An 18,467-nucleotide genomic window follows, 5' to 3' on the forward strand; every position below is an offset into this window, starting at 1 on the left:
TGGGTGTGCTTGAAAACATCTGAGATTCTCAAGGAACACATTCTTTTTGTGGCATACATTGAAACGTTTCTAAAAGTGATAAATGACAGTTTCACAGCCACCTATCTAAATTTAAATGGAAAACGGAACAATTCATTCTCAAACAGATAAAGGCCAAGTTATCATATTGCTCCTTGAGCTTCTGGGACTGTCATTTAAAAATAGGACAAGACAACATCTCCCCTTTATTCTAGTGCACAAGCCATATCCTGCTGGTTTCCTGCTAAGAGAGCTGTTTCCCCTGCTCTCACACAGACTGTATATTAAGTACTCAACATTTTATCTAGATCTCTGTCATTGCGGGTCAAAGGAAGAAAGAAATATGCAATAAATAAGTTTACAAGAAACTCACTGTTCTGTTTTGTTTTGGGTAAAGACCTAACCGATCATCTACCCCATTTTCATTGGAGAAAAGCTAGATATTTTTAGTCTAACACAGCATTCTGTGGATCCCTGAAAAGCACTTTTTATTAAAGAGACGCACAGAAATCTATGGAATGTGCTTTGCGCTTCCTTTTTTAAAAAAAGAAATCTAAAGATACCACACAATTTAAAATGCAACATTAGGGCCAAAGATTACACTGGATTTAAGGTGTTTAGAAATTCTATTAGCTATAGTAGATAACTGCGTCCTTTTCAAAGGGACTTGTTTCATACAGATAGAAGTCAGTATTTAATCCATGAATTGCCATGTTAAATAAAATAACAAAAAAATAGAATATCTCAGTGTTAAAACTGCCATAGAGACTGCATAATAATTTTAGAAATTGATTGAGTTTTAAATACTTCATATGCCCCTTCAAAAGTTTATTCAAATATATGAGTTTTACAGCATGCACATAACTCCTCAGGATATCTGCAAACCACTGATTAACTGCTACAAAATTATACCCTAACATATATGGTTACCAGTACCTCCCCAGGCGAAGCCAAGAACTCCGCATACCAAATGCGTATCCTGATGTGACTGACCCCACTGCTCCTGAACAAACCACACTGAGAAACACATGAAAGATGTTCTCACAGTCAGAAGTCTGTTCACCTTGAACTTAAGAGTAAAAAAGGAAAGGGGGATTTGCAAGGCCAACCTCAGAAACCAAAGGGATGCAGAGGTGTAGAAGCCTACAGTTTAGTGACAGGCACAGACAGAATACTGGGACCAGCACTGCAGCAGGGCTAGCAGGCTCCAGCCCTTTGCTTCTAGAAATAAATACGTACACACCCTCTATAAATATATCTATTTTCACAGCTGCAGCCATGGGTTTCTAAAATGAGCACCAGTTTGCAAATAACTATTTCAATGGAGCTTCAAAAAAAAGCTCTGAAGAACACTGTATGGAGAAAGACAACAGGAAAGAAATGGACAGATGAAAATGGCGTGTGAAAAAAAATATGACAGACAAGTAAAGGCAGCAAAGAAAATACCACAGATAGAAGCAAGGTAAAAAGTGAGCCTGGTACCTAGCAACAAAGTGATACACACAGATTTGCTGCTAGGAGTTCCAGAATTCTGCATCTAACTCTGTAAAACACAGTAGGAAAGTGTTAAATGATTCAAGTGGAAAACATATGATAAACAACACTGAATGCCACAGAAGTATGGAATGCCTAGAATTCAACTGGCACACAGAAGTCATACTTACATTATTCTTCTGGCAAATAATTTCCTAGAAGAAGAAGAAAAAAGACATTGACAACATTGAACAACTACCAGGAAAGATACCTGATCAGTATGACTCGCTAATATTAACATATACTGACATGACAGGAAAAGGCTGGTTGATAGAAGTTTTCTAAGCCTGTCAAATCAACAGAAATCGAGTATTGTCTCAGGAGAGACAAAAAGGTTATATAACTAAGTAGATACATACATCCTGTAATATATGCACAGAAGCACATGTACTCCTATAAGAGACTGCCCAAAAGTTGACTGTTAATACATAACATATACTCACAATCGTAAAGTTAGGTTTATCATTACCATTTTGCTGCCCACAGAAAAACTGTAAGTCAACCATGAGCTACTCAAATTAGGTGAAATTCATGTCGCTTTTGTAAGTTTGATGCAAAGAATACATCTTCAGTTTTTAAATGCAAAATTTCAGGGAACAAGAATCCAAAGCACATATAGATGGAAAGAGATGGGTCTTGCACAGCAGTCTCGGTGGTACAGCCCAAGGATCTGCCTAAGGACAAGCCACTTGTGGACAGTGACCTCACTTTCAGGAATTTTTGCCACCAAGTTTTGTTACCAGCAACAGTTAACCTTGCCAGATTTATCAGACAGCTACATCACACTGCTGCCACTGTGACCACTGAGGAGCGTATGCCACACCGTTAAAAAACGGAGAGGGCCGAGCCAAGGCACCTCATGCTTTCTCTGTTGCATATCGCAGGCTCACATGCAACTGCTCTTTCCCCAGATGAAGTGACATGTTTCACATAGGACTGCTGCTAGTTTTCCAAACATGGGACATAAATGTGTGTACACATACATATATAGGTAAACTTTTGCTGTTCAAAGGTTCATCTATGTTTCCTTATAACCCAGTTAAATCATATGCTGCAATCCCCCCATTTCCTTAATCATTTTTAATTCACTGTTATATACTAGATTAAAACAGCACACACACAAAGGTTGTATGTGAGAAAAAAGCCAACAAGTACACTGCACACTCATGCAGTGCTTCGAAGACTAACCGCCGGCTGTAACAAATACAGGAACAAACACTGCCTCAAAAGATGCTCGTGCATGCCCACAACTTTTTTTTTTTTTTTGAGGAAGTAAATAAATAATAGGGAAGGGGTCTTGTGAATCTCTGGTGATTTTTCTGCACACAACTGAAGAGCAGAAGCATGGGACCAACTCAAAGCTAAAAGAAACTATGGGCACAGTTTCCGAGTCTTTCAATGGGCACTGTACCAGTGGCAATTGGGACATCCAAGTCTCACAGCACAGGATTCAGATTCCATCAACATCAGTGGGAACCTGGCATGTGACCAGTTTGCAAAGTCCAGCTCAAACTAGTAAGAGTTTTTCCCAAGTGGTGTTATCACTCCAAGTGAACTTCCAGTGGGAGTTGGGTATTTGGCTCCTTACGCAGTACAATGAAATTCTGCTCTGCTTGTATTCTAGACCATTATACTTGCATAATTACATTCAATCCAAAGATAGGTCTTTTGTTATTAGCAGTTTTATTTTTAGGATTTTTATCTGTATACTCTTTGTGTTGCAAAAAGAAAGGAATTGGATTGCCACCAATTCAGTTGGCCAAGATCATCCAGAGGGAGGTGCAGTGGGCAGAAACCAAGTTCAAGGTGTTTCTCTCCTACATGAGAACCAAGCTGCGAATAGTCGCGCAGAATCAAAAACAAATACCCTGCATTAACCAGAAGCAGTGGAAGCAAATCATTCATGAGAGGCAGCAGTGCCCAGATTGCAGTGACTCACCAAGCTGCTTACTAAAATGCTTCTTTTCAGCAATGCCTAGAGTTTAAGTGCAGTAGTATAAAACACCTCCTGATCACAGCCAATGAATCTGAGGGAGTGGAAGTAATTTAAAATACTTCCATCCAAGTTGTTTGCCCTCCCCCATCCCTGTGGAAGTTAGCAAACTTTTAGCAGAGGAAGAAGCGTCAACTTGGCTGCCACAATTCACAGCCCTATGGATTATTTTAAACATTTATCTTGCCTTAAGCCAACCTACCATACTGTGAACCTTGGTCCTGAGAAATAGGCGTAAGTTTTATTTCTACTAACTCTGCTACAGTGTCAGTAATCTCCAGCACAAGAATCCCATAGTCTCGTCAGGTCTGAGCAGAAAATTCCTACTTCACAAGGGAGCTAAGAATATAAGGATTATTCTACACACTATCATTCTCAACCAGTTGTTCTTACTGTAACAATTTACTCCAAACACAAGTAATTCTCTTGAATGACAAAACCACATATTTACATTCTCAATTGAGATTTGTCAAAATTATGTTTCCATAAAGAGCTATTTAACATCCAGATATTTAACTGACCATGGTAAAGTCATCTAAATCTTTCTCTTGGGAAAACTAAACTGCATTTTTCAGCACTTCACTGTAGACTTGTTTTCCAAGCCTCAAAACATTTTTGCTATTCTTTTGTGAACCACAAGTGGCTTCTGTATTTCCCATGGAAATAGAGAACCTATTTCAAGAGTTAGATAACTGCGTCTTTTTTTTTTCCCCCTCCATTTTTTCATTTAGAGGTACCTTTAGTGACTGCAGAGACTCAGAATTTGTATCACAGTAGAGGATAATGTTGTTAGCCATACTGAAGCTCTCTCTGACTCCCAGGTGGTAGAACAACGAAGGCTGACGGAAGGCATCACTCATCTCTACAACAGCAATATCTGCAGAAGGAAGTGAAAAATTAATTGTGAATGAATGCCACATACTTCTGACAGCCACATACTCCTATGCCATTTTTAATTGCTTTGATAATAGGATTAGATTTTAAGTAGGAAAGAGTTCTATAGGGTTTTTAAGTTATCTCTGAATTTTGACTGTAGTCAGCAGGATGTGGTTTAATTTTTTTCCCCCCTCCTCTTCCTTCCCCTCCCTTTACTACTGTTCCCTCCCCCCCATGAGAACTTCATTTCCACAGGTAAAAAGTTGTAAGACATCAATAATCAATAAAAGGCAAAAAGTTCATTTTGTGTCTTAGAGAACAAAATGTGTTTAAAATCTGTTTAGTTAATCTGTAGTGTATATGATGACTGGTGTCCTTACAGGGGAAAAAAAGATTGCATTTGATGTGCATTTTCATCCTCAATGCAAGTTGCAGTAAAAATCCATGTAATTAAGTACATGATTGCATAATATACTGTATAGATTTTGTATTAGAACTTTGGAAGAGAATGTCAACAAAACTGAAAGCAAGGCAAAAGTAGAATTCCCGTATAAGTTACCACTCACATCTATTTTGATTCATATAGAAAGACTAGAGAAAATAGGACAAGGTACAGAAGAAGGGAAGGAAAGAGGGAGTGGATATGTAAAGCTGTAGAAACCCTTAGAAAATTAAAAGCTTCATTGTGCATTGAGAATTCTGTTCATAGTAGATTGATCTGCATGACCTAAGCACATACACAAACACACATACACAAAAACGCAAATGTAATCTTCTGTGATTTATCTTAAAAAAAAAAATCTTTCACTTTCCTAGAGGCACAACAAGGTAAAAGTAAAACAAGAGGCAATTACAAAATATCAGAGGTGGTCAAGGCTTTTTTTTTTTCATAACAGGCAACATATTTCCACTGCAAAAGTTTCATTGGATCAGCTGACTCATCTCCACCTCTCCTGCAAAGCACCCTTCTTCACTCAATTCCACAAAAAAAAGAGAAAAATGTAGTTCTGTGAAGAGCAGGAAAAAAAAAGCCGCCTGGTTTCCAGGCCTGCCTTCTTCTGTGGATTCTTTTACAACAAAACACAGGTAGCAAGACAAGCTCTGTTGGCAAAAAGCTGAAGTTTGTTTACTTGGAATGAATTAAATCTCTAATTAGATGTAAGAGATTCTACCTCTAACCACAACTTTCACCTTGCCTATTTCCTTAGATCTTCAGAACTGTAATGAAGATGTTCGATACCAAATAAGCCCTGTGGCCATACCCTCAACTGGGAAGGCAAGAAGGGAGTCTCCCAAGCTTGTGAAAAAGTAACATTTTTAAGACATCAACTCTTCAGTCCTATTTTACTGTAATTGGCTTACAGGCTTGGAAATTGTCAAAAACCTAAAGAAGAGAGGAACGCAGGGAGAAGAACAGACATCTGCCTATACATGCTTATGTTCTTCAAGAATAAGACTAATGAGAGGCAACTAAATGGTATAAAGAAGGGATATTTCCCCCTCAAAAATCAAATATGAAATTCTGTTCTTTACGAGTTTCATAAGTTGCATTCTAAGAACCTCTGCTCAATTTCACATATTTGCAGTATGGATTCCACCAATTCCATTCTATTGAAGTAGAAAAGGCAGCACATTACTAAAACTACACAAAGACTGATTTTTGGAAATGGAAATACCACAAAAGCCAAGTAAGAATGACATTACTCCTACTAGATATTGTTTGGGTAAGGATAGGGCTTTTTTTTTTTTTTTTTTTTTTTTTAAGAAAGTCATGCATATGTTTGGGTTGGAAGGCACCTTAAAGACCACCTAATTCCAACCCCCCTGTCATGGGCAGGGACACCTCCCACCAGACCAGGTTGCCCAAAGTCCCATCCAGCCTGGCCTTGAACACCTCCAGGGATGGGGCATCCACAGCTTCTCTGGGCGGCCTGTGCCAGGGCCCCGCCACCCTCTGAGTAAATAACTTCCTCCTAATATCTAAAAGGGGGCAGATTTAGATTTTGTGGCCCTCCTCTGGACCCGCTCTAACAGACCTACATCCTTCTTGCGCTAGAGACCCCAGACCTGGATGCAGCACTCTGAGTGGGGCCTCACAAGGGCAGAGCAGAGGGGGACAATCACCTCCCTCCACCTGCTGGACACATCTGTTTTGACGCAGCCCAGGATGCAGTTGGCCTTCTGGGCCACAAGCACACATTAACAGCTCATGTTGAACCTTTCATCCACCAGAACCCCCAAGTCCTTCTCTGCAGGGCTAATCTCAATGAGCTCTTCTCCTGGTCTGTGCTTGTGTCTGGGATTGCCCCAACCCAAGTGCAGCACCTTGCACTAGGACTGGTTGAACCTCATCAGGTTCGTGTGGGTCTGCTTCTCAAGCTTGTCCAGGACCCTGCGGATGGCACCCCTTTCTTCTGTTGTACCAACTGCATCACTCAGCTTGGTGTCGCCTGCAAACTTGCTGAGGGTGCACTCCATCCCACTGTCCATGTCATTGATAAAGATATTAAACAGCACCAGTGCCAAGACAGACCCCTGGGGGATACCACTCACCATGGGCCTCCACCTGGACACAGAGCCATTGACCACAACTTTCTGGCTGCGGCCATCCAGCCAATTCCTCATCCACCATAAAGTCCACCTTCAAATCCATCTCTCCCCAATTCAGAGATAAGGATGTGTGGAACCATGTCAAAGGCCTTACAGGAGTCCAGGTAGATGACACTGGTCAATCTTTTCTTGATAACTGCTGCAGTCACTCACTCCATCATGGAAAGCAACTTGTTGTTACAAGCTCTATTTTTAACTTCTCTTATTGACATAAAAATCTAATCCTCAGCAACTGCAAGCGTACGGTACATTTCTGTTACCTTGAGCAGGAGGAAAATTTGCGCAACTTTCCATGACTTAATTCTCAAATCTTGCAAGATAATGTGTTCTTACTGGAGTTGCAAAACTAACAGTGAAAGAGAAATATTACTTAAAAAAAAACAAACACAAATTGATAGAGCCTGACTGAAGTCAGTATACAGAAGATACTTGAGAAATCCTATGTTAAAATGGCAAGTTCCCAGGACCACGAATAAGGAAATAATCCTTAAACACATGCAAATAGACTTACTACTGACAAGATCAGATGGCCAAATGCATTTAATACAATTGTTAGAACATATCTGACTCAGGATCACACTAAGAAATGTTCTTGAATCCTGTCCAATCCCTCAAATCAGATCAATACGCAAAACGAAAAAGCCTTGAGGCCTTTTGCTACTTAATAAGCACAAGGAAGGACCATGTGATTGAGTAATCACTTGCAAGAAAAATGACACTAAGATAAAAATATCGTGATGCTTTTTACCAGTATTTGTTTATTTTTACCGTAATTAAGTGTGGTTTCTTTCCTTGATATTTTAAGACTTTGTGAAATCCAGGACTTCTGGATAATCTCACTATGAAGCAGTATGTTCTTAAGAATATGTCCAACTTCTGTGGAGTTTTCTTTCCATTCTAGTGGGTATGTATCTTAAGCAGAAGTTCTCACCTATGACATAGATAAGATTTCTATCATCTAGACTGGTCCTCCGGGGCTGGTATCACAGTTTCCAAGGGGAAAAGCCCAATTTTTACTTGGAATTCTAACAAGCCACAGAAAATGTCTGTACTATTGAGATTAGATGTCTATCCATTTAAAAAAATAAAATAAAAAAATAAAGCCACAACATATACCGTAATCAAACTCCTGCAACAGACCCATTTCTTACTATCTTCTTTCAAAACATCAGAAGAGAAACTCTTCTGACCAAAGAACAGACTAGCATGTAGAACGTTGGTCAAATTCAGAAGTCAAATGCAGAGGAACAAACGAAGAGCTTATTTTCTGGGAAAACTTTAGCTACTCCACCCATCTTTTTCATCTCCTTGTCTGTAAAGCAAGGGCAGTGGCTTCTACAAAGTGCCTGAAAGGTAACGTCAAGTGCACCTAAGACAGCTAACACTGAATTCAGTTACATAAAGTAGGATTAGAGGTTTACCAAAGCTGAGTAAGACTGATGTTTTCGAAGACAAATCTAACTCAAATGAATATCCATAAAAATTCTCACCAGTTCTGGGAAGCCAGAAGTTAACTTAGTGCAAAAGAACCATTTGGTCATCAAAACAAACTGCTGGAATCCCACTTATCAGACTCTCACTTCCACCAGATTAAATTAGTCTAACAGACTACTGCAACAAAAGATACGTTTCTCATATATTGGAAAACATAATTTCACAAGTGACAAAATGTCATTTCAATAGAAGTGGTAGAAGCATCTCTACAGTTACAGTGGAATAAGACAAACCCACTTATGAAAGTATTTGCAGCTTCAATTTCAAGGCAAGTTAAAAAAAAGCTGACCAAGTGAAGGAAAGAGTAGAGTCTTCTCAACACCTAATCTCTCAGTATGAAATACTCTAGAGACCAGGGACTGAAAATTAACTTCAAATGCTCTTGCACATCTATGTAACAGCAAAGAACCTGTTTGGACTCCAGTAGACTAATGAGCAGTGTGGGTACGTAACCACACTGAACAAAACAGGAGTGAGAGATAGAGAAGTAGAAGAACTGTAATTCTCACGACCCCACAAGTTGCAGCAAAGAGCAAGTTTTATCCCTTACCTGGGTCTTGGGCATAAGACTAAATGTCACTTTCTCTGTTTACAGATCACAGATACACTGATACTATTTAAAGAAAACAGGATGAGGATGCTCTTCCTTAGTTATCTTTGACATCTACAGCTGAAGACCCTTATAAGAAATCTTATGATAAATTGTCGTCTTTCTAGTTTATGAACAATAAAGTAAGTCTAGTCACAGCCTTCTCTCGTCTCTTTAAATAACTGACATGCCTACACTGATGCGACTGGAGCGTAACACACACCGGAGGAGGGAGCTTAGCTCTGGCCGAGGTAGCAGAGCAGCATAACTGCAGCAGCACGCAGTTCAGCAAGCTCTTGGTGTCCATTTCACAAACCACCGCAAGCTCTAGCTGACAAGGACCAAGCTATAAGTCACAAAGCTGCCTACTTACAGATTCGCTTGGATAGCCACACACTGAGCTCAGACATAGCAACCACCACCGAGCAGTCAGACTGCATGTTATTAGGCTAACTAACATCTATACCAATAATAGCTCAAAACAGTCACACAATCTGAGAAAGAAGAGGTGTGACAGAATCAGAGGCAAATGACCTGACCCTTCTTGCCTGAGAAGGGATAGAAGCTCAAGGCCTCACCTCTGTGAAGCTTGGCATATGTTAAAATTGTGACCAACATTTCTTACCTGCAGCATAAATCCTCTTTTTTTTTTTAAGCTACATGTACAAAGACCATGAACTTCATATATAAAATCTCCAATTCCTCTTTCTTAATAAATTGTTAAAACTTAAGATCATGCTCAAGAATGGTAAGTGCCCATTTAGTGTATGAAGCCCTTCTCCCCTGGCAGTTACCTATGCCTTTAGTCATCAAGAAACGCAATGGCCAAAGTTCATCTCCCACTCATTGTTTAAAATATAACAGGGCAGAGAAAAATGTTTAAATGAATGCTGTGAGGTATTATGCATGCGCACCCTACTTTTTGATACTGCCTGCATACAATAGCGCTGCCAGGAAAAATAATGAATACAAACAGAGCAGTTATAAAACTGACAAATGTTTATGCTTGCTACTATCTTCTGATTAATTGGTGCTAAACACACAGTTGCTGCCTCACATTCACTATTCCACAATTAACCGAGACAAAAGAAAAGCTAATTGCTAATGGCAAATTCTGAGATGGAACAATATTTAGGGTTTTTTTCCACTTGGCATTAAAAGAAACTCTTGACAGAGACGTATCTGCAGACCAAATTTATGTGAACGCAAGTCTAAGCGCAGAGCGTTTTTCATACTGCAGTAGCAGCTCTCCATTCAGCAATAATAACGATGGTTTCTCCAAGCCGTGATAATGCGCTATCGGGTGAGCTTTCGGAAATGAGCAAATGAAGTAGATGAGGATATCTTCTTTGTGATTCTCCCCGTTTGACATGGACATCTTGCTCTCTGCCCAGAGACTGCCTGCACAAGGTAGTAAACCTGCTTTGGAAATGACAGCACCGCGTCAGTACAGCATGATGGTTCAGGTTCAGCCGTGCAAACCACAGCACCACTGACTTGTCAGCACCACTGGAATCAAGTATAACTTGTCAGGAGCTGCTCACGCGTCTCCAAGACCGGAAACAATCAATGGGAGCCACTCAGGTGAGAACACCTACACCCCGGGGAATGGCTGGCCTCGCAGGAAACCAGGCCGGACAAGCCAGTCTGCTGGGAGAGGCGAGCCAGAAAAAGAGCTTCATAGAGGCACCCGGGGCTTGGATATGGGGAAGGAAGAGAGGGTACTGACTGCATGAGCACATTAAACATGCTGTATGTTGGAAAAGCAAACTATTTGTAGAATCTCCTATTAATGTGCAAAGTATAAGCAAGAACACTAAGAGACAAGCAATGGACATGTGTTGGTTATTTTCTACCACAGACTTCCAATTTCTAGCACTGCGTAGGATAGAGCATTATGGGTTCAGGATCCTTATTTCAGCACCTCGCATGTCACAAGCCCTGGAAGACAGGGTTAGCAAAGCACCTGTGACACCAATGCTCTAGAAAGTTTGGGTTTTTAAACACGTGCAGTAATCCTGGGTCTGGTAGTCTCATTTTTACAAAAAGGAAGAAGAGATCCTGCATCACTTAAGTACAATTTAGAGTCAGTCCTGGGACCTGCCTGAAGGGGAATTTCTGAGCACACGCCCCCAGCAGAACAGGCACCGCAGCCTGGTGAGCGTCCCATTCTGGCTGCTGTGTTGCACAAACCATAGACAGAACTAGGGCACTTAATACTTACCCCAAAAGCAGCAAGTTACCTTCAAGTACAACAGTATCATGTTTAGCTATCCTTGGATTGCTAATCTATCTTGGATATCCTTGGATAGCTATTCTTGGATAGCTATCCTTGGATAGCTAAACTGAGTCAAACTTGTCTTGAATTTGAAAGTCAACTTCTACACCTGGACAAATGCTACTAAGCAAACGTGTGATTTCATTTCAGATAAACTCTAAGAGTTACCTGTTATTAACTGGTAGTATACCACATTTGTATCAGGTCTAGCATGGCTGATACCCGATGAGATAACTGAGCAAGTCAATCTGTTGAGCACTGGGAGTGGAAGGGCAGTCACAGGATCAGTTAGATGATTCTTCACCCCATATAATCACTAGGTCCTATACAAAGGAGGCAACAGGCACCATGATAACTGCAGGGATGCAACTGAATACTCTCTACTTCTGCTTAAGATTGAGTCATGGCTCTGCTGCCACATAGGAGAATTACAAAGCTTGCAGTCCCTCCCACTATGCATCAAGGTGCTTCTTATAAAAACCTGTGCAGACTGATCCCTGCTAACTTTTGCAGCTAATTGGTTCAGATGGTTCTCATAAAAGTAAGTACAAAACATCACAGAGAGCCATCCAGACAAGGAAAAGAGAAAAAATGAATGATCACACAATATTCTGAAACCACAGTCTCCACGTGAAATCCTCTGTTGTTGACTGCACTACATTTCAAGGATGTGAAGGGAAAAGCAGCTCTTGATTTTATCCTACAAGGCTGATGGGAGCAAAACAGAGGGTACTTACTGAAAGAAAACAGCAGAAGATGGCAAGTAACTGGTAACACAAAGAAAATTCTTACAGATGTTGAGTAAAGGAATCAGAGGGGGAAATGTAGGAGAAACAAAAGGGGAGGCTGTAGGAACTAACATAGCAGACTACATGGCAGTCTATCAATGATCTGAAAACGACTGGAGAAGGAATCAAAAAGGAGAAGGCTTGAAATTGAACAAAATACACTCTATCTTGGCCCATGACAAAGGACTGTGATGCTATCATGTTTCCAACCCCCAACAATCAAAAAAAACACCCTCAGCTTGATGCATGTGGGAGGACCTCAGGATTAGGTAAGAATAAAAGATGACAACCAAACAAAGAGCCATTTATTTAAAAATAACCTCAGTATGTTCAGGCTCACTGCATCTGTATCAATCCCAGTGAAACAGGCTCCCTAGTGCCAAGAACATGAAATACTAAATAGTTTCACAACTCCAAACTTTACATTTAGAAAAAAAATAAAAATACTCTGAGCTCAGTGAGGTAACTGATGAGACTCCACTGAAAGCTTGAGTACATCGCAGGGCTGATAAGTTTTAGGACCTGTACCAAACGTTAACATATTTTTAAACAATTTTCAAAGACAACAGCGGGAAAAGTCAAAGAAAGCAATGCAAGCTGCAGCAACTCAGTTTTGTCTTGTAAGTTTTGTCCAGTGGATGTGCATTGCCACATTTTTTTTCAGCCACCTACACAAATAAATAAGTGATGTGATGGTACCTGTGTGATTATTTTGGTTTATATATTCAAGTTATGTGCCTTTAAGACATGATTAAGTGATTAAGCATTCTCTCAAGTGACTGAGACTAGGCAGGAAAAAAGTACTTGTGGAATCACAGGTGTGCCAACAAAAGAGCTTGGAGAAGGAAGGAGCAAACAACCAGGCCTCAGAGGTGATGGACAGAAATCCTCCTAAATTCTTACAGAACCATCGATTTTGCTACAGTTCCAAAGGTGCTGAGTTCATTAAAACCGAACCAGGAAACACCAATCCACCTAGAAGGCAGACGGGGCAGGAGGAAAGTTGATCAAAAGTTCTTTTTGCTTTTGCATATTCTATTTATTTCTGCCTCAGTGACCTAAAGTTTCCTCTATTTATAAAGAGTATTTTGATTTTTATTTTAATACAATCTGTTTTCACTTATAACATGGTTTATTTGGCTTCTTTGGGGACCTCACTGAATGTCTAAGCAGATCCACCTCCACCAAGCTTCAAAACCAACCCCAGGTTTGATCATAACAGCTAAAGGAATCAGATCAAAGCTCTGCTTAGCTCAAAATCTCCCTGCCAGAAGCCAGCCAACACCATCAGGATTGTAAGTATGGGGTACATAAAGACTGATCTTTCTTAGTCAGCAATCCAGAGACATTTTCAGGAAAGTCTTGAGCTAACTGGAAGTCTGAATAGCAACAACGAACTTAGCACTTAATATTGTGTGCATAATTAGAGCTGCTTTTCTTCATATGTTGCTTTGCACTCACTATTATTGAACTTCAGGTTTCCTTTAACTGACCATGTGCCTAGTACCATAAGGCTTTCTACAGTTGGTTTTTTTTTATTATTTTTACAGTCACTTCTTTAGAGTCTTGACTGGCCTGCACATTGGCAAACATCACTATCACATTGTTGACATGTACTCTGAAAAGTCCAGTTCAAACAGGAACTGCAGAGCTATCCTTTCACCAGCATGTTTTACTACTGGTAACCTTGATTCACTACAAACTGATTTTCTGTTCCACTCCGTGAACAAACCATTCATTTGAGGGGAACAATGATCTCAGCTCCAGACATTTTGGATCTTAAGAGTCTTTGGTCAGGGATCTGGTCAAAAGCTTTCTGACATCCAAATATACCATCTTAAATGGATCTACAGCCTCTCAAAGAAGGGCTTCAAAATCTTGAAGTCTGATTTACCTCTACAAAAAAAAACAAAACAGTCAGCTATTCCCTACTGTCAGATTTTATTCATGTGTCTATGAAACGTATTTGTATTTTGTCCTACCAATATTACAATATCATCACTCTTTCTTACTGTGTCAACATCCACTGAAGTCACAAGTCACACACCATAATTACAAGCTCTGTTTTTCAACTGGAGCTCCTTCAGAACTTGAGACATCATCACAGGTTTGTATGAGTCATTTCCACTTGTTTTATCAGCTTATTTTAAAGCCTCTTCTCGTGGCAACTTAGAACTCAGGCAGTACCTCAGGCTTACCCCCTTAAAGAAAGTCTTTCATAAGATCGTAGCAGGAAAGCTGCATCTTTCTCAAGCCTTCCTTTTCCACGTTGATTGCGTAGGATCCCTAGCTTGCTCTCTGATGGTGACGCATTTGAGAATACTTTTTTGTACTGTCTTCAGCAAGTACTCCTCAAACTCTTCTGGGAACCATCTTAAAGCTTATATTAAGTTTGCCATACTTAGTGTTTTTTTCCAACTTGTTCCCCCTTTGAGCAAAAGTGCATTATTTTCAAAGGGCATCATTTCATTCCTTCACTGTCTCTACAAAGCCACCTTCTGTGGGTTACTTTAAAACTTCTTTTAGTAAGTAGCATGCATTTTATGGAAGCAATTTTCATAAAGGTGTTTCCCTGCTATCTGAAAGCTGCTCTTCTTTTTAGTCATTCCTTTCAATTTCCTCTTAAGAAGCTTACTCATTTTTTCCACAGGTCCTAGTAGAAATGTGAACTGCACAAAGGATGGGCCAAGCCAAACTAGAAGGCCAAGCCAGAGCGAGACAGAGCGTGTCTGTCTCTTGAGGCCAGAGCCCTGCCCATTAAGCTCACAACCTGTTGATAAAGAGTCCAGAAGTGTTTCTGATCCAAAGATGTAGAATTATTTCTTACAATATTATTTTCAAGTCATGGGATTTAACATTTCCCAATCTCCAATTGCCAAAAATGGTGTAAACACAAAAAATTCCCAAGCAGTGAGCACAGACTGAAAAAGAAATACATAATATTTTAAGAGTATGAAGAACAACAGCTGGAATGCACAAAAATGAGGAGCTTCCCAGGCTTCCAAAAACTTGGAAGAAGTATTCTAAGAGATGTAAACATGTTTGTTTAAATGTCTTTACTTCTCAAGAAACTATTTCTATTATGAGAAGAAAATATCTGTCATATGTGATACAGTATTTGAGAATTTTAGCCCCAAGCTTCATCTTAACCAAAGGTAAAGAGTACATCTACCATTTCTGGTTCTCACCACCCCTCCCAAAAATCTCCGTGTTCAAAGTTTTCCCAGGAACAGAACAACACTGTCTGAGAAGACCGAATGCCCAAGGGCTTAAGAGTCTCATATGCTATATTTTCTAACAGAAAACACCATTCTCTCTTAATAACACAAAGATTTTATTAATTAGGTTTAATCCAAAAAGTAGTACCTTCCAAGTGGTTCTGCTGCAAAGTAATCATAACAATTCACACACTGTTAAAAAAGAAGTGTAGTTTCATCTAAAGGTATCTGATCGTAACTATTAAGCTGGTAATGGTGTTGCTTTTGAGGTTAGACTCAGGAATTTAAACTGCTCACTACATTTTTTTTTTGCACTTTGTGTGTTTTTACTAAACTTGGTGTTTATTTTAAAACGTTCAAGAACAACTTTTCCTTATAGGACGAGAGTATTTACCAATAATGCGCTGTCAGACTGCAGCACTTATCAACGGATCTGTGCAAGTACATATTTGCATTCCTGATTTGTATGTCACTACTGCTAAGATTTTTCTGTAACAATTTGGGAAGCACCCAGAAAGATGGGAGTAGAACTGGAACAAAAGATTGAAAAACTCACATTTACTGAATTTTTATTATACCCTATGCTTATAGGTGCTGAAATCAAATGTAAAACTGTCTAGACAGTTTAGACCTTTGGGAGGTAAGCACTAGGTTTTGTTATTAATAGAAGTCACAGAATGAATGGGGAGCAATGTACGCTACTGAAAAAAACCCTACCACATTCTGTACTGCGTGAAGGGGAGTTTCAAATGAAAAACACCAGAGGTCTCTACCTGGCACTCACAAGGCAGCTGAGTCAACTCCCTGCAGCTCAAGGTGGATTAATGAGTTCACGGAACCCCTGCTGACCCCTCATTCTTCTATGATTTGCATTCCCCTTTTTGTATTTGCAAACTATGCCACATTTATTTAACCAAAAACACACTGTGTGAAGTCAGAAGCAGCAGCACAACTAGGAAGCTAGCTTTGTCTGTTTCTTCATGTTTTAAATGCGTAACAATTTAAGCTATGCTTAAACCAAATAAGATAGGAATGCTTCTATGCCAGTATCTACACTGCAAGTATTCCAAACAGTCTGTGTACATAGGTCTGGTCTAGTACATTTTGACTAGATGTCAGAGGAGCTTTCATGAAATGCAGGAATTAATATTCACAATAAAGCAGAGAACACCCAGCCTGAAGCCCCGTTTTATTTATTAAAGAAGATGCTCTTACCTGCATCAGACAGATGAAGACAATTTTTGTGAAACAAACTAGAAAATTTGCTTAGACCGTGCTCAGCCATAGCGATTCATTTTAGCACAGAAAGCAAATTACACAAAAAGTTCCGTGAAAAATGTTTTTACTCCAGGGTGTTCTAGATTTCTGATGTACTATCAGTGGTTTTCCAGAAATTAAGGATTGCATAATGCCCCTCCACCCCCACCTGGAAGTTCCTAGAGGCACCTTCTACATAACCTTCCTTGTATGTCCAAGTTACAGGACAGTTATGCTGTAGGAGGTGTGATGAAGGATTTTGCCTTCAGAAGTACTCCGTATCAACCGCTTGAATTTTTCTTCCACTTGAATCAACAGTAAGATAGTTACTGAAGGGCAGACACATTTGGTTACTGATAGGAACTTTTTGAAACAAACCCCATTCCCAATGGCTGGAAGTGTCTCAGAGCAAGATATCCAGAGATTCATTGCTAAAGTAACATGTTTAGTTTATATCTTTTACTAACAACAGCTGCATCAACAGCACTTTTCTCACTTTTTATCCACCTCCAACAGGCACCACTTCTAATATAAAGTTGAAGACGACGTAGTTGTCAGAAACCAGGCTGTGAAAAGTATATCTCCAGGGATGCTTTGGCACATCCTCGCTACCACTGAGCCTAACCACCAGGAGGAAATCAAGCTAAGATGAGCTCGATGTCAGAGCCCAGGGTGGCTCAAGTACCTCGGAGATCTCAGCATGTCCCAGGGAGGTCCTCTTAAATACAGCCATCAGTGAATCCCAGCCATCTTCCTCCTGATTCTGCCCTACAGGTCCCTATTCCAAGTTGCAAAACTCTTCGTGCTTCAAAAAAATACGAGCTTAAACACCAAATTCCCTGGCTTCACTTTGAGGGTGATCCACAAATGGAAGAAACTGCTCTCCCAGAGAAAAGCACCCTGATGGGAGCCCCTGGAGCTCCATCCAGGTGTCAGTGCAATGGTGCACAGAAAAGGCATACAAAAGACAATGAGGCATTACAACCTTCCTGCTATTTCAGATGCCAGACTGATACCATTTCCTCATCCGGGTTAAACCAGTGTGCTTCTGTGAATTCGGTAAAGTTATCTGATGATCTGCCTCTACCTGTCAAATGATTGGCATTAAATAGGTCAGTCTTGTTTGCATTTGCATCTCCCTCTGGAAAACATCTACCGTTTCATTTGTCTAGCAAATTAGTTAGAAAATTTACTATATAACATCATCCGTGAATGAGCTGCATCAGTTTAGCCCTAAAGATAACCACATGATGGCAGATCAGGAAGTCCATCTCTACCACTGTCAACAGCAGTTATTAGGAAAAAAAAAAAAAAAAAACAGAGCAACTGCAGAGCCACAGGGTACATCCTTATAAAGCCCCAAGAGAATTCAACAGTCGAAAGAGCTCCTGAGCCATTTCAGTCATACTGGATCCAGCATACACAACAGGTCTCAGCAAACCCATCCCTCGGGAATTTTAGTCCTTTGTGAAACCAATACTTTCCACCTCCACAGCACCTTATGCCTATGAGATAAACAATTTGCCTCTGTACTTGCACAGAAGTATGTTTTCTAGTTCTTTATCCACTTATTTCCTAGTAGCTCCTGATGCCGTCTCTCCTCTTTCATTACTCCTATGAGGTTTTCAGAAGTGTATTCACAATAGCTCTAACCTCTGTAACGCATCCTAACAGATTAGAAAATAAGCATACCCAGCAGCATTCATTTGCATCTTTTGTCTTTTCATTTCTTTTATAAACTGTCTATAGTGAACCAACTGCCTACACTGACCAATAGTTCTCAAAATAAGCCCGTATGATCAACTGCTTTATT

The 18,467-nt window shown here is 40.0% G+C and overlaps 1 protein-coding gene across 1 annotated transcript in view; it reads right to left on the reverse strand.

Annotated features, from left to right (window-relative positions):
* MAP3K5 (mitogen-activated protein kinase kinase kinase 5) overlaps positions 1–18,467 on the reverse strand; it is a 101,571-nt gene that overhangs the window by 66,325 nt on the left and 16,779 nt on the right. Inside the window, exons 2-3 of the mRNA XM_040550455.1 lie at positions 4,282–4,421; positions 1,683–1,706 (exon numbers count right to left, since the gene is read on the reverse strand). Of these exons, the coding sequence (XP_040406389.1) occupies positions 1,683–1,706; positions 4,282–4,421 (164 nt within the window). The remainder of the gene's footprint in view (positions 1–1,682; positions 1,707–4,281; positions 4,422–18,467) is intronic.

The sequence above is a fragment of the Cygnus olor genome, chromosome 3 (genome assembly GCF_009769625.2).
Source record: "Cygnus olor isolate bCygOlo1 chromosome 3, bCygOlo1.pri.v2, whole genome shotgun sequence".
NCBI classification, from domain to species: domain Eukaryota; kingdom Metazoa; phylum Chordata; class Aves; order Anseriformes; family Anatidae; genus Cygnus; species Cygnus olor.